Genomic DNA, 14,700 nt, shown 5'->3' with positions numbered 1-14,700 from the left:
TCACCCCCCCCCCCCAAAAAAAGAGAGTCGGTATTACAGTATACACTATACTCTAATTTGATTCATGTTTTACGTTATATTTTCAATGGATTAACTGCCTGTTAAAAAATATGTCCTTCATAATGTAACAAAATGCAGTACGGTACATACATCTGATTTTCAAAAGTCAATTTGACAACATGGAACCAAAAAAAAAAAAAACAAAACAAACAAAACACAGTGAAGACCAGGGAGCAGTCGTCGCGTGTCGTGTACAGCTTGCAGTGAGTTTACGACAGCTAATAAATGTACAGTGCTGAAGCAGAGCAACTCAAGTGTGTCGTGCTTGAAATGAAATAGAAAGGAGTTCCCGGGCAAGAGTTATGGCATGGTGTCAACACTTTATTATGCATCACAACCATGCAAAAAATAAAAATAAATAATAAAATAAAATAAAAAAATCACAGCAAGAACTACGTAATAAGTCCAAACAATAGATATTCCGGTACTCATTTTACAATTTTATGTCATGAAAAGGAGACTTGGGGCTGTGTTTCGAACGACTCTTTATTTAACTTTCTTCAGTGCTGTAACCAAAATATAGGTTAGCTCCTTCGCTAACATCACATCCTGCTTCCGCCAACACTGCACCAGATGACCGACTGCGGCCTTGGATCAAAAGCAGGCAAATCTCACAACATTTTACACCGACTTACATTTGTCCGGAGCACACGAAACAATGACAAAAGATGGGGCAACATTCAATTAGAAACCTGATTGTAAACCTGTTTTTTTATTATTTTTTTAAAATATAATTTACAGTATTTCCTCAAATAGTGGCCATCACAAATAGACACCGTGCCCCTCTTGAAACAAATACACGCTTCCCTCAAACCCATTCAAGAAATGCAGTCCAGTAACTTCTCAGTTCATAGATACTATTGTTTGAGTCTACTGCTGATCCCATTTCAACTGTTGCTAATCAAAACAGCAGCACCTACCGAAGCATATAAACAGTCCCTCAGATGAATTCAAGTCTTGTTTTCTTTTTGCTATTTTTTGTTCTAATATTACATGATATTACTGAAAAACAGGTAGTGAGTGTAATTATCTCAGTTTATAGATGCTACTCTTCATTAAAGCGGTAACTGCTGAACCCATTTGAATTCCGTTGCTAACCAAAACAGTAGCACCCACTTAGGCACATACACAGTCTCCCAAATTAATTCAGTTCTTAGTATCGGTCATGTTTCCTTCTTGCTTATTATTATTATTAATAGTGGCTGTGCCTCCAATAGATGCCGTGCCCAAATTAGTCTGCCGGGTCTGCGCAGGATAAATAAATACCTCCCTCAAATAGACAATTTGTTTCCCATTATGCAACAACAACAAAAAAAAAGGCTGAAACATTACTTCTCTCATTCCAAAAATGGCATACACGGATATTTTAAGGACTTAATGACTTGGCTCATTTGAACTCTGTTGCTAACCATAACATCAGCAACAAAACACAAAAACATTCTGTCAGATGAAATCAAGTGGGGAGTCTTACCGCAGCATTCAAAATGATCTTCCATTATGTTCACACGATTAGCATTTCAATTCCAGTCCGCAATATTGTGGTTTTTGTTTTTAACTCTAGTTTCACATTACAATCTAATGCTTCTCCCATCTAGTTAAGAGTGGCCACTTTGAGCAGAAATAACTGTAATTATCACATGACCGTAATTACATTGGTTAACTACATCTTAAGAGTCATCTTACAGTGTTTCTTTTCTTTTCCAGTGCATTGCTTTTGAATGCTGCTGTTGGCTACTACTGTACATGCTCCAATGATGGCTTGACTGAACTCCATTGAAATGTCCTCCAAGAAGCTAAGGCAGTGTATATTGTTATCATCACTGATGTCTGAAATATAGGTTACAAAAACAACATGCAACAATGAGATTAGGAAATACATGGTAATACAGTGGAACCTCAGTTTTGTACTAGTTTTGGTACGACGGTCTTCAATAAAAATAAATGTGATGTTTAATGTTAATTTATCCATTTCATTAGTCATATTTATTATATATATATATATATATATATATATATATATATATATATAGTTAATATTTTTGAGTGGTTGGAACGGATTAATATTGGGAAATATTGCCTGTTTTCATATGAGTCAGTTTTAGTTCAGGTTTTAGACTTTTTGGAACGTATTAATCACGAAACCGAAGATTCCACTGTAGTGGTAAAATTTGACCAGGTCAGCATTGTATAGTTTAAAAATACAACTCAAATATATTTGTATTGGATCATAAATCAGATGAGACACAGACACAAAACAGTACATTTCTACATTGGCTTGATAAGTCAAATACAAAGCGAAAAACAATAATCACGTGGCTGATATGGCACCTGTGGTATAATAATAGTAGAGCGCTCGGTGATTTTTAATCTCTTGACTTATTCATCAGCTCACAGTTTCACCTTAAATATGAGGTTGGTTAAAAATATATAGATTCTTTACACAAACTTATATTTTAAGCTATAGGATCCTGGCCAGTGTCGTCGCGTCCAGTGTCATCACTTATTGTTGCTTTTGATATTGCTCATCTGTGAACAAGAACACAATGTCACTAATAGAATTACTGTATGCAATAATGTTTAACATTTTGATGTTAATTATACATTATTTAAGAAGCATCAAATGGGGGAGTTTGAAAAGAGTAACTTAATTTTTCTATGGAGTCTACATTAAAACATATATTTTTTTACATGTAAATTAAAATTTTTATATATTTAAAACACATTTCTCAGTTCATTTTATGTTTGAAAAATCCTGGAAACACAAAAATATTTTTTATGTCAATTTGAAAGTATCTCCACAAATTGTAAACATTTCATTTTCACATTAAAATAAATTATTTATCATTTTATTTTAATTATTGAAAAAAATGTTTAAAAAAGAGATTTGGCAACAAAAAATGTAAAACATCTATCCATCCATTTTCTGAGCCGCTTCTCCTCACTCGGGTCGCGGGCGTGCTGGAGCCTATCCCAGCTATCATCGGGCAGGAGGCGGGGTACACCCTGAACTGTTTGCCAGCCAATCGGAGGGCACATACAAAGAAACAACCATTCGCACTCAGATGCACACCTACGGGCAATTTAGAGTTGTCAATTAACCTACCATGCATGGTTTTGGGATGTGGGAGGAAACCGGGGTGCCCGGAGAAAACCCACGAAGGCACGGGGAGAACACGCAAGCTCCACACAGGTGGGGCCGGGGATTGAACCCCGGTCCTCAGAACTGTGAGGCAGACGCTCTAACCAGTCTTCCAAGTGCCGCCCTAAATCAATCTCATTTTATTTTAATTATTTGGAGACTATACATATATTGTAACATTAAAATGAAACATTTAACATTGTATTTTAATCCTTCAATATTTAAAATAAAATGTTTTTTAATATTTTCAAAATTAAATACTTTTTTAAATCTTCATTTCAATTGAAAAACATTTTAAATCATTTATTTTAATTATTTAAGTACAGTATATTTAAAAAATTAAAACCCAACAAAATGTTAAAACATTACCATGATTGTTTTAAATTCAAATCAGGAATCAACGAGGTAACAATTTAGATTTAAATTCAAATTTGTGCAGTTTTCTGGTTTTTGTTTTGTTTTCTATAATGTTGTGCATATTCACCAGTGTCCTGGAGCAGTACTATCACTGCTGCAGCGTCACCTGTAAGCACAAAGTAAACGCCAACACCACACAACAGCAGGTTAGAACCCAATTTCTATGGCTCCACTTGACATTTGCAAAAGGAGAGCTCACCATGCAGGCTTTGTCCGGCTCCTGCCGATGCTTGATGAACTCCTCAAACTTGAGCTCGTCCTCCAGCTGCCGCTCCAGGTCGTTCCCGTAGCGTTCCTCTTCCTGCTCCGCCGCAGCGATCCTGGGCTTAAAGCTGAGGAAGGGATCTGAGGTGGTTGTTGTTACTGCAAATGTGTCGCCGTGGCCGAAATCGGAACCCACAGTGCTCTCAGTCTCGCTTCCACCCTCTGAGAGAGAACATGGCAGTTGATACAAATCTTTGAATCCAGAATGAACAAAGAACATACTATAAAATATATACAGTATGTACACTTTGGCCACAACATTAGGCACAGTCTAATTACATCGAATACAAGAGCTGTATCCCAAAAAAATCTGCCATTACAAAGCTAATTAAAACTGCAAACAGCAATGAATGGGCCCTAGCACCTCGTTTTTCATGGTGAAGCCTTAAAGCTAGAATTCACAACTTTTTTTGTTAAAAAAATACTTTTCACCCAAGCCAATACTAGAGGAGATGACAAAATGCTATTTAAGCCTGTCCGATTCATTTCCCATGCAAAGAGTTGAAGGAAATGATGGCTCGGAAATGAGACATTTTCCTGAGCAAGGGGTAAAGCGTAGTTGTAAAACACTTACTAAAACTATTATTTTGCGTTTTTGTAGCATAAAATGGTCATATAATAATTACTGTGTAAATGAAAAGAATAACAAAAAGTGCCGCAAATGAACATCTACGTCTTTTTGAGGCGCCATTGGCTGCCAGCAGCGGTGTGGATGGTCACGAGCCAGCACTCCTCTCGTCCTTACTGATCCGTTTTTATTGCTTTTGTTGATCTCATTTCTTTTAACGTGTGTGTACGTTAGCTTGCTAGTGACCCAGCGATGTAGTTTGCGAGAACTTTTATCTACTTGATTATAACTTCGAGCGTCGTAACGCTGCTGCCGCTTCACCACCTGTTATGACTTTTTGTGTGTCCCGTTACGATAGACATGTCCTCCCAATTTTGTGTAGATCAATGAAACTAACTTAGAAATTTGCGGGTCAGCTTCAACCCCTCGACCTTCAATCTTACAAATAGGAGCGCGAGCTAATAGAGAGGGACAAAAAATATGTCATTGATGGCCTGTGTAAAAGAAAGACTGTTAGAAGTAAGAATGTCTCCCATTTTAGTTGTACCTGAATTCAACTCTTTGACCAGCGATGACATTGTGTTGGTGATGGAGTCAGCAGCGATGAGGAGGTCGTTTCTCAAATTTCTCCTGGGACCTTTGACCGAGAAGAGATAATAAGTTTCGGGCTGGGGGAAAAAAAATTGAAAGACTCGGCTGAGTCGACTTCAAATATAGGCCGACGCAGAATTTCTGCCTCGAAGCTCTGCCGGGACCCCAAAAAAAATTACAAAAAAGTTCTCCCCGGAATCATGTTTGAGCCAACAGAAACAATGTTTTACAAGGATATTTATTGCAGATGGACGCAGTGTTGGGCCATCGATAAACTTTGATTTTTAAGACACTATTAGATGTGTAATGTACATATAAAATGATGTATGTGTGAGCTGAAGGGTAGTTAGCGCTTTTATTTATTTTTTTATCTACTAGCACGCTAATGCTAATCGTGAATGCTAACCATTTAGGAAAGGCTGATTTTGTTGTATCAAATTCTGTTTATACCGTACACTCCGTACCAAAATATTCAGTTCAAGGATAGAAGTCCAGCCCTCGTAATTGAGAATAAAATGCATGTTAGCATTAAATAATAATAATAATACTTAGATTTTGATGAGGGGGGGCGATTACTCAAGTACTTGACCAAATATAAATCGGAAAATCTATTCTAAAAAGATTTCATTGTGACAGCCCTAAATGAGTTCACAACATACAGTATTACCACATTGCAGTCTTTTTGGAATAGTGTAGAAACTCGTTGCGTTACCCTGAGCAAAGGCCTCCTGAACATCGCCTCCCACGCCCATGAGGGAATCCTGAGGTGTGTGAGTCGGGGTGGTTCCGGCCGAGTCCGAGTGGATGGGCGTGGGGATGGACCTGCTGACGGTGTGACTGGGTGATGAGCGTGGAGAGCCAGGTCCCTGAGTCTGCAACACGTTAAGATCACATAAGGACATCTTTCTCGTAGCAAGCTACAGTTGGGGAAATAATGGTTTGATTCTTTGCTGAACTTCTAAGTTTGCTCACAAAGAAATGAACGGTCTCTAATTTGCATGGTTGCTCAATTATGATGTCAGGCAAAATGCACAAAAACAAATAGATGTTATAAATTGTTCATTTTTATTCAGTTAAATAACTAATTGATCTCATACAACTCAGTTAGCTAGAATTGTGGCTCCCACAGATTAGCTGGTGCCCACGTGGAGCACATACTGTATGTGCACAATCAATTCCCAATGCTCCTCATCTCAAATGGTCATGGGTATGAATCACACGTATTCTACAAATCAACGTCTTACCTTCCAATCTCTATATGGGCAAGACTTAACAGCTGTCAAAATATGTCAGGGACAAAACTGTAGACCTGCACAAGTCTGGAACGGGTGATAAAACTATCAGCAAACGTCTTAGTGAGAAGGTGACAATTATTCCTGCCGTTATTCCTAAACTGAAAAGAGACAAAATGACCGTCAACTGCCCTCGGTCTAGAGCGCCATGTCAGATCTTGACTCCTGAAGTGAGGATGACCATGAGAAAGGTAAGAGAGCAGTCTCAAAGTACATGGCAGGAACTAGTTAAAGATCCGAAGACAGTTGGTAACACACTGAACTGTAAAGAACTGAAATCATGCAGTGCCCGCAATGTTCACAAGGCACTTGTTCAGGCCCGGTTAAAGTTTCCCAGTGAACATCGACTGTAAATGCCTCAGATGGCTTCAAATAAAGTGCTGTGGTCAGATGAATTCAAAATGGAGCTATTTTGTATCAACTCGTTCGTCTCACTGTATTTGAAAGAGGAACAAACAAAAATCAGAGTATGACCCAAAGAACACCAAACTCCAGTATGTGTCGTGGAAACATGATGTTTTGGGGGTGTTTTTATTTTTTGAATTTCATTTCTTGTTTTTAAGAGACTGTTCATTTCTTTGTAAGTAGCAAATCCACAAATTCAGCAGGGGATAAAAAATATTTCCCCCACAATGTGTTAAATTCAAAGCACACCTCTATTGTTTTGAAGCATTATACACAGGTTAGAAACATAGTATGTGCAGTCTGTTAAATCAGTCTACATGCACTGCTTTATTCCTGTTGTTACCGCATCTAGCTACAAGCTGTGGCTGCCTATAGTGAACACCTTGTATCTTGGAACTGTTACAAGCTCATATCGTGCATCCTCAAGTAGTGGCCTCAACACTAATAGATGCCAGTGAATCCTTCATCGGAACAAATAAACGCCACATTGTTGTGGAATACCTTCACTCACAGATGCTGGCCCGCTTCTGATACCAGTACCGAAGTTGGGAAAAAGACAAGCTTGACAGGCAATGTGAATTGTGGCTTGTGTGTGTCAATACACTGTCTGCAAGGCAAATGGCATCTGTAAAGATGAAATTAATGGAGGTTGAAAAGAAAGTGTCCATAATCGTCCTTATTTTCTATTTTTTAGCCTCAACTGCCAATTAAGTAGCAAATAAAAAAAAATATATATTTTTTTTTCTTATTCTTGATTTTGATCATATTCCATCCATCCATTTGCTGAGCCGCTTCTCCTCACTAGGGTCGCGGGCGTGCTTGAGCCATTCCCAGCTGTCATCGGGCAGGAGGCGGGGTACACCCTGAACTGGTTGCCAGCCAATCGCAGGGCACATAGGAACAAACAACCATTCGCACTCACAGTCATGCCTACGGGCAATTTAGAGTCTCCAATTCATGCATGTTTTTGGGATGTGGGAGGAAACCGGAGTGCCCGGAGAAAACCCACGCAGGCACGGGGAGAACATGCAAACTCCACACAGGCGGGGCCGGGGATTGAACCCAGGTCCTCAGAACTGTGAGGCTGACGCTCTAACCAGTCGTCCACCGTGCCTTTGATCATATTATTAATTATTATTATAATAATACATAGAGTATGCCTCACAGTACTGAGGACCGGTGTTCAAATCCCAACCCCACCTGTGTGGAGTATACATGTTCTTCCCGTGCCTGGGTGGATTTTCTCCGGCCACTCTGGTTTCCTCCCACATCCCAAAAACATGCGTGGTAGGTTGACTGAAGACTCTAAATTGCCGGTAGTAGTGCGAATGTGAGTGTGAATGGTTGTTTGTTTCTATGTGCCCTGCGATTGACTGGCGACCGGTTCAGGGTGTACCCCGCCTCCCACCCGAAGACAGGTGGGATATGCTCCAGCAGCCCGCGACCCAGGTAAGGATAAGGCCTAAAGAAAATGGATGGATGGATACAAATACATTTGTTCAAATAATTGCCTCCCCCCAAATACAGTACACCTGGTACTCTGCATTGGAGTAAATAATGTGAGGTACTACTGTAAATTACATGAAATATCGACATACTCCTGAGACTAAAGGCTAAGCTGTTTAATTGATCCATTTTTTTGTGATACAAGATGCTCACCTGGCAACAATTAATGTTCATTTCAAAACATAGGCTAAATAGTTTTTTCCTCCCTCACACTTTTCGCACTTACAGCTTGTTTCTGTTCCTCAGCTAGCTGTGGGAAAAAAACAACAACAACCACATTATGTTAAGGTCCATTTGAATCTACTCTAGCATGAAATAGGAATGCGCCCATCCCGTGCATGTTTGAATGGATTCATATTGATCCTTTTACACTAAGTAGGAATGCATCCTACATGTTTAAAGACAATGTAGAAAGTAGTTTACTGTATGTGCATCTTGAATCAAAGGTTAAGCTTCTTTAGCTCCCATTTTGCAATTTACATTGTCATACATTGTGCTTGTATGTCCGCCCTACGGCTTCCTTCCACGTTGCAAAAACAAGCACGTTAGGTTCATTAAACACGAAATTGTCTGTAGGTGTGGATGTCAGTGTGAATGCTTGTTTGTCTATATGTGCCCTGCCATTATGCAGACCAGTTCCGTGTGTACCCCGCCTTTCAAAGTCAGCTGGGACAGGCTCCCGCCCACCTGTGACACTAGTGAGGGTGTAGTAGTGGCGACTGGTCAATTGACTTCCAGGGGCATGTTACAAAATAAGAGAGTGTCCGAAAGTTCGTCAAACATTAGATCTCCCAACAAACAATAATACACTTACCCTTTACATAGAATGTATAAAGTCCATCCATCCATCCATCCATCCTCTGTACCGATTACCCTGCAGCCCATTAACCAAAAGTGCTAGGTTGCTATCTTCATCTAAAAGGCTGACATGATGTGGTTTTTACCGTTGTTTGTAGGTGAATGTTTACGTGCTCTAATACTTGTCACCGTGTAACTTCTTTGATGGATAGATAGTGTAGATAAATGGGTAGATAGATACAGACAAACAGACAGAACCCCTGGAGAAAACTCCAGCAGCCGCCACTGGTATGTACGATAGAAAATGGACGAATGGTTATCTTTACAGTGTGACTTAAAATTGTCTTGTTTACATATTTATGAAGATAGATTTGACACTACATTATTGGAATATATATTACGTGGCACTACCTGCAAATACCAAACACAAAATGGATCAATTTGAATGCTGTTATCTCAACTGTAGTTTCCCAACATGAAACACAATGTATAAAAACGTTCCTTCCGAAGTTAGAAAGCACGGTGACTGGATGAAGTAGTGAAAAAGATGGAGGGCTCTTGTCTCCGCTACCTTGAGAAGCATCATTAGCTGCTCCAGCTGCACCATGAGCTCTCTGCGACTCTCCTGCAGACTCGACATTCTCTGCTCAAGCTCATCTTTGCGTTGCCTGACAGGGGCGGGGAAAAAAAAGGTACAGATTGATGACATCATTATGTCACATTCATAGTAAAATGTAAAAAAACAGAGTAAGTCAAGCAGCTACAATCTACACTTAGCTTTTTCTTAACCAGATATATTCAGCATTCCCCCCTCCAAATTTCAAACATTTCCCTGGTATCTAAATAACAAGGATTGAGAATTGAGTCAGCACTTCATCACCAAGTCGCCAAATTACACTTGGCGTGCGAGTGTGTGCAGGAAACACCGCCAAACACAAATACTGTCAACCTCCATCTTGACAATTTCACTCAACACTGACGTTTGTGTTGGTTATCAAAAGCTAACACTGATAGCACAGTTGGCTAATGCTAATTTGTGCTAACACTGCAGCTCTGCTTGTTTTTGGGGCTTTGACATGATAGTGCTTCTGTGTCGTCCGACTATCATTTAAAAATGGATCTTCACCCACCATAGCTATCAAGTTGTGGGTGGAAAAACTCAGTAATGGGGCGGAGTTATATAAATTGGCCCCACTGTTTTCTCCCAATTCGGTAAAACTCAGAATGGCTCGCTTGTATAAGTTTTTTGACCTAAGCAGCTCACAAACGATTTAATTGTTTAATGTCACACTTGATAGGTGGGCAGGCACCCCAGAGATCCAACTACAGTATCTGTATACAAGTCCATTTTCTATAAAATATCCCCTTTAAATTGAATTATGTGCTGTATGTTATGTAGTGGATGGAGAGGGCCCCGCTTACCTGAGAAGTCGTAACTCAGTCAACAGAGTAGGATTCTGCTGAGCCTTGTCAGGCGGGGGCTGCGAGGCCTCCTCATGCTGGACGCGCAGTCGTTGAATTTCCTGCAGGATTTCTCTGTGTGACACGCACAAACAGACCAAAAAAAAAATATTTATATTTAATTTATGGCACATAATGCGCCCCTCAGAGCCCTTTAGTGGCTAATGACTGTTACGAGGGTCCAGGGGAGCTCCCGCCATGATGACTGATGGATGAATGTGCGATTTTATAGACTTGGCTGGGTGTTGGTGGCAACATTGAGGGAAAATGATGCATGCGGTAACCCTTCAGAGGCAAAAGAACCGTATTATTATCATACATTTGTGGCTGCAGAACCATGTGATGTCTCTAAGTCACATTTAAATAATGATACATTTATTAGAAAAACATTATCATAAGATTGAATGAATAATTTAAATCTAAAATATTAATAATCAAAAAGATGTATATATAGCACTCAAATTATTATCAGGGGTTTAAATGTTGAATTTACTTGTGTTTCACGGACATTTATTAAGTTTGTCCAAATGGTTAATAGAAATAAAGATAAATATGAAAAAGTATTATATTATTATAATTTTAAAAACTATTATTCTTTTATTAAGTTATATTATTCATCGTAATCAGTTCTGTATCAATGTAAGTTCCTATGTTAAGTTCAGTATTAACTTAATAGCTGGTCAAAATTAAAACGTATGATTATATTTAGAAATTATATAATACATGCTCTTATTAATACTAAATATTGAATTAATCAAGAGCTAACCCACTTGAAATAAGATAATTTATTATTAGCTTATTTATAATGCATTTTCTTTCTTCATTGCTGTACCATGTTCTATTTTTTTCCATTTCTGTATCATTTAAAAAAGTCATTTCCCCCTGTAACCACTTCAAATAAAATGTATTATTATTATTATATTTTAATATTGACAGAATTATAAAGAGAAAAATGGAGAAAATGATAATGTTCTCCAAAAAAAATGGGCTGGGCATTTTGAAATTGAAGTGTTTCATTTCTGTATTATGACTACATGTCAGTTAAAAACTGGCAGCTGTCGTTAAACTGCAAATGAAGGAAGCAAACATTTTGGGGGAATGGATGTGTGAGATAACCTCTGCCGTGAATTGGTGCTCGATAGATAAAACTGAATTGAATCGAATAAAAATGTCAAAAACGCAAACCAAATAAATACTTGATAATTCGTCACTAGGAGGCAGCATAAACCCAACTAAAAAAAGAGTTCATCTGCTGCATGTTCAGAGATTTATTATGTTTATACAGTATATACTTTATATGATATACTCTACTAACATGTGAGGAGGGTATGAATTCATGTTAATACATTACACAAAACAAAATATACAAATTATGACCATTTTTATACAGTTGTCAATTTAAAAAAAAAAAAAAAGCTTTTTCCAAGCCTCAACTTCGCTCATGCGCTGTGAAAACAAAGAAAAAGAACAATGCCTGCTCGGGGCGTTCACTCCCTCACCTGTTTTTACTCTCCAGCTCGGCGATGAGCTGCCTCTGCTGTTTGTTGGCATCCAGAGAGCACGGCAGGTCTGCGGGGACTCTGTGCTGCTGCTGCTGCTGTTGAGCCTGAAGCAGAGAAGTAAAGTGCACTAAGTAGCTGCAGGTACAGAGTGGAAAATAATTATTTGATCCCCTGCTGAATTTGTAAGTTTGCTCACTATCAAGAAAACACATTTTTATGGTCGTTTATATTATCAGACGATATGAATGTGAGTGTGTGTGTGTGTGTATATGTGTGTGTGTGTGTATATATATATATATATATATATATATATATATATATATATAAAAATATATATAACATATATATATAAATATATTTCAAAAAAAAAAAAAAATAAAAAATAAAAAAAAAAATATATATATATATATATATATATATAAAAGCATAAGTTAGTCCTTGGTGGAGAAACTCTTGCTGGTAAGAACAGTGCTGGGATGTTTCTTTCCGTTGGTCAACAGGTTTTGTAATCATATCAGGAGGGATTTAAAGAATAAAGTCATTTTACAAGGACAAAAGGCATATTATTACAGGAATAAAGTCCTGTTTTGTTTGTTTGTTTTTGTTTTTTTTAAGAGTATAAAAGTGTTTTACAGCTCTGAATTTACAAATCCAGCAGGGGCTCAACTAATCATTTCCCACACTGCATGTTCATGTGTCTCACCGCGGCATCTGCAGCCAGACGAGCAGCGTAGCGGGCGATGAGGCTATGCTCCTCGTCTTGGTGGTTGCTGCTCTCTAGCAAGCTGATGGAGAGGAAAACAGAGATGGCACTCAAAACATGGCACCTTGAATACACAGCAACGCACACATTTTGAAAAAAAAATACAGATAGAAGAGCTGAATAAGTCAAGAAAAACATTCCTAACCACTGTACGCACACAGGCAGATATGTTACTCCTGGGTTAGTAATTCAATATGGCTGCAGACATAACAGTGTGGCCAACTTCCATTTAGACGCAGGCAGACATATTAGTGCACACGCAGGCAACTCTATTTTTATGTTGCTGGTGAGCGTGGAAATAAATATGAAGGAGAGAGATTACATAAGATGTCTGACAAAAAAAAATAAAAAATTTTAGTCTGTGCAAAATGGAGCAAACTGCTTTTGAATGTTACTTTACATGGAGGCAAACCCATCAGACGTGAGCATTAATCAGCTCGCTGCAAACGCTAATCTGTCACAAGTATTTGCTGTTATGCAATTGTAACATGTATTACGAGAACATGAATGAGCCGAAATGCTATCGCCTTCAATTTTAACAGATTTTTACCAAATCTGCCCACTAGCTGGAGCAAGTCCACGCTAATGTGCCTTGATCTGATATTACACAAAAACATTATTTGGAGAGGAAAATGATTTTTTTTCAAGAAATTGCATAATAATGTCATATTTCTTCAGAAAAAAAAGCCATAGTTTTATTAGAATAAATTCTGATTTTTTTTTTACAAAAAAAACCATGTCATCTTTAGTGAATACTCCTACTTTTATCATAATAAAGGCACAATATTAAGTGAAAAAAAACAACAATGAGAACAAGCTGTGTTTTTTTTTTTTTGGGGGGGGGGGGCGATTACAAGTATTTCTTTTCAGAAAAAAACATGATCGTTCAAGAAATAACGTGAAATCTTAGGCAATTAAAGCGGTTATTTTAGGAGAATAAAAAAAAAATTAAAAATAATTTTAGTAAAAAACAAATTAATCTCGGGAGATAAAGACATATTTGTTTAGAGAAGAAAAAACATGTAATATTAAAAGAATAAAGTCATAATTCTACAACAAAGACAAAACTAAAGAAATAATAATTTCTTGAGAAAAAAAGTCATAATCATATGATTGCTGAGAATTTTGCTGGGGGGGAAAAAAGTCACAGAATGAGAACACTTTTCTTTCCTAAAAAATACACTACAATTCAATACACTACAAAACACAACACAATTCTATTTTTGTTTCAGCTGTGGTTGGCTTTAAAGTGCTCTATTAATAAAGTTGTGCTGAGTGGTCATTTACAGGCATGCATTTCTAATTTTCTTTGTATGGATCTCATTTAGTTGTATCTCATGAATTGGCCAGTGATTGTAAATCAGTACATATGCTGTTCTGGTGGTTGTATAAAAAATTATTAAATAAATAAATAGTTTTTTTAAAAAGGAAAAGAAATCCTGATGTACTCATGCAGGGTCTCCACACAGCTTATTTGGGGAAGGGCACACAGCAGCATGCCCACTAACCATTTTTTGGGGTTGTTTTGAAGCAGCTTCACATAGAGGCCAATGAGAATGTGCTCGTCAGCGAGTCTGTCAACCGCATCCAGGTTGCAGTGTAACCTGGATGCGTGCAGAAAGTCACAAACAAAATATATCAAATTGTCCCCCAAAAAATAAATAAATAAAAAAACAGTACAAAACAACGATGGTATTACACAGGTGACAAAAGCAGGGCTGGCACATGAGAGGAAGGCATGAAAAAAACCAACAAAAGACATTTGAGTGGACGCCTGAAAATCAGCCATTCACGGGTGACTGAAGAGGAACAAGGCCACATTATGTGTGCTGATGAAGGCCTGCAGCGTGATTAAGGACATGCCCCACGCCTGCAGACAACTACACGTTGCATGTACTGTTTACACGCTACACTGCTAGCTTATTCTATTAAAA

At 38.0% G+C, this 14,700-nt stretch overlaps 1 protein-coding gene across 15 annotated transcripts in view; it reads right to left on the bottom strand.

Moving 5' to 3' along the window:
• Positions 1 to 366: 366 nt before the first annotated feature.
• dtna (dystrobrevin, alpha) overlaps positions 367 to 14,700 on the bottom strand; it is a 36,539-nt gene continuing 22,205 nt past the window's right edge. For 5 of the 15 annotated variants that reach the window (XM_061695224.1, XM_061695234.1, XM_061695222.1 and 2 more), the window contains 11 exons: positions 14,275 to 14,370; positions 12,707 to 12,788; positions 12,001 to 12,107; positions 10,463 to 10,576; positions 9,612 to 9,708; positions 8,469 to 8,492; positions 5,752 to 5,911; positions 4,996 to 5,085; positions 3,816 to 4,042; positions 3,684 to 3,722; positions 367 to 2,586 (listed from right to left, as the gene is read on the bottom strand). In XM_061695224.1, the coding sequence (XP_061551208.1) occupies positions 3,705 to 3,722; positions 3,816 to 4,042; positions 4,996 to 5,085; positions 5,752 to 5,911; positions 8,469 to 8,492; positions 9,612 to 9,708; positions 10,463 to 10,576; positions 12,001 to 12,107; positions 12,707 to 12,788; positions 14,275 to 14,370 (1,015 nt within the window). In that variant the 3' untranslated portion in view covers positions 367 to 2,586; positions 3,684 to 3,704. Of the gene's footprint in view, positions 2,587 to 3,683; positions 3,723 to 3,815; positions 4,043 to 4,995; positions 5,086 to 5,751; positions 5,912 to 8,468; positions 8,493 to 9,611; positions 9,709 to 10,462; positions 10,577 to 12,000; positions 12,108 to 12,706; positions 12,789 to 14,274; positions 14,371 to 14,700 lie in introns of those variants that run through there. The other 10 variants (XM_061695228.1, XM_061695229.1, XM_061695230.1 and 7 more) reach the window with 5 other exon arrangements.

This window comes from Phycodurus eques, chromosome 13, assembly GCF_024500275.1.
Source record: "Phycodurus eques isolate BA_2022a chromosome 13, UOR_Pequ_1.1, whole genome shotgun sequence".
Lineage (NCBI taxonomy): Eukaryota > Metazoa > Chordata > Actinopteri > Syngnathiformes > Syngnathidae > Phycodurus > Phycodurus eques.
Note: the sequence above shows the minus strand (reverse complement) of the source record. Positions and strands in the feature narration are given on the sequence as shown.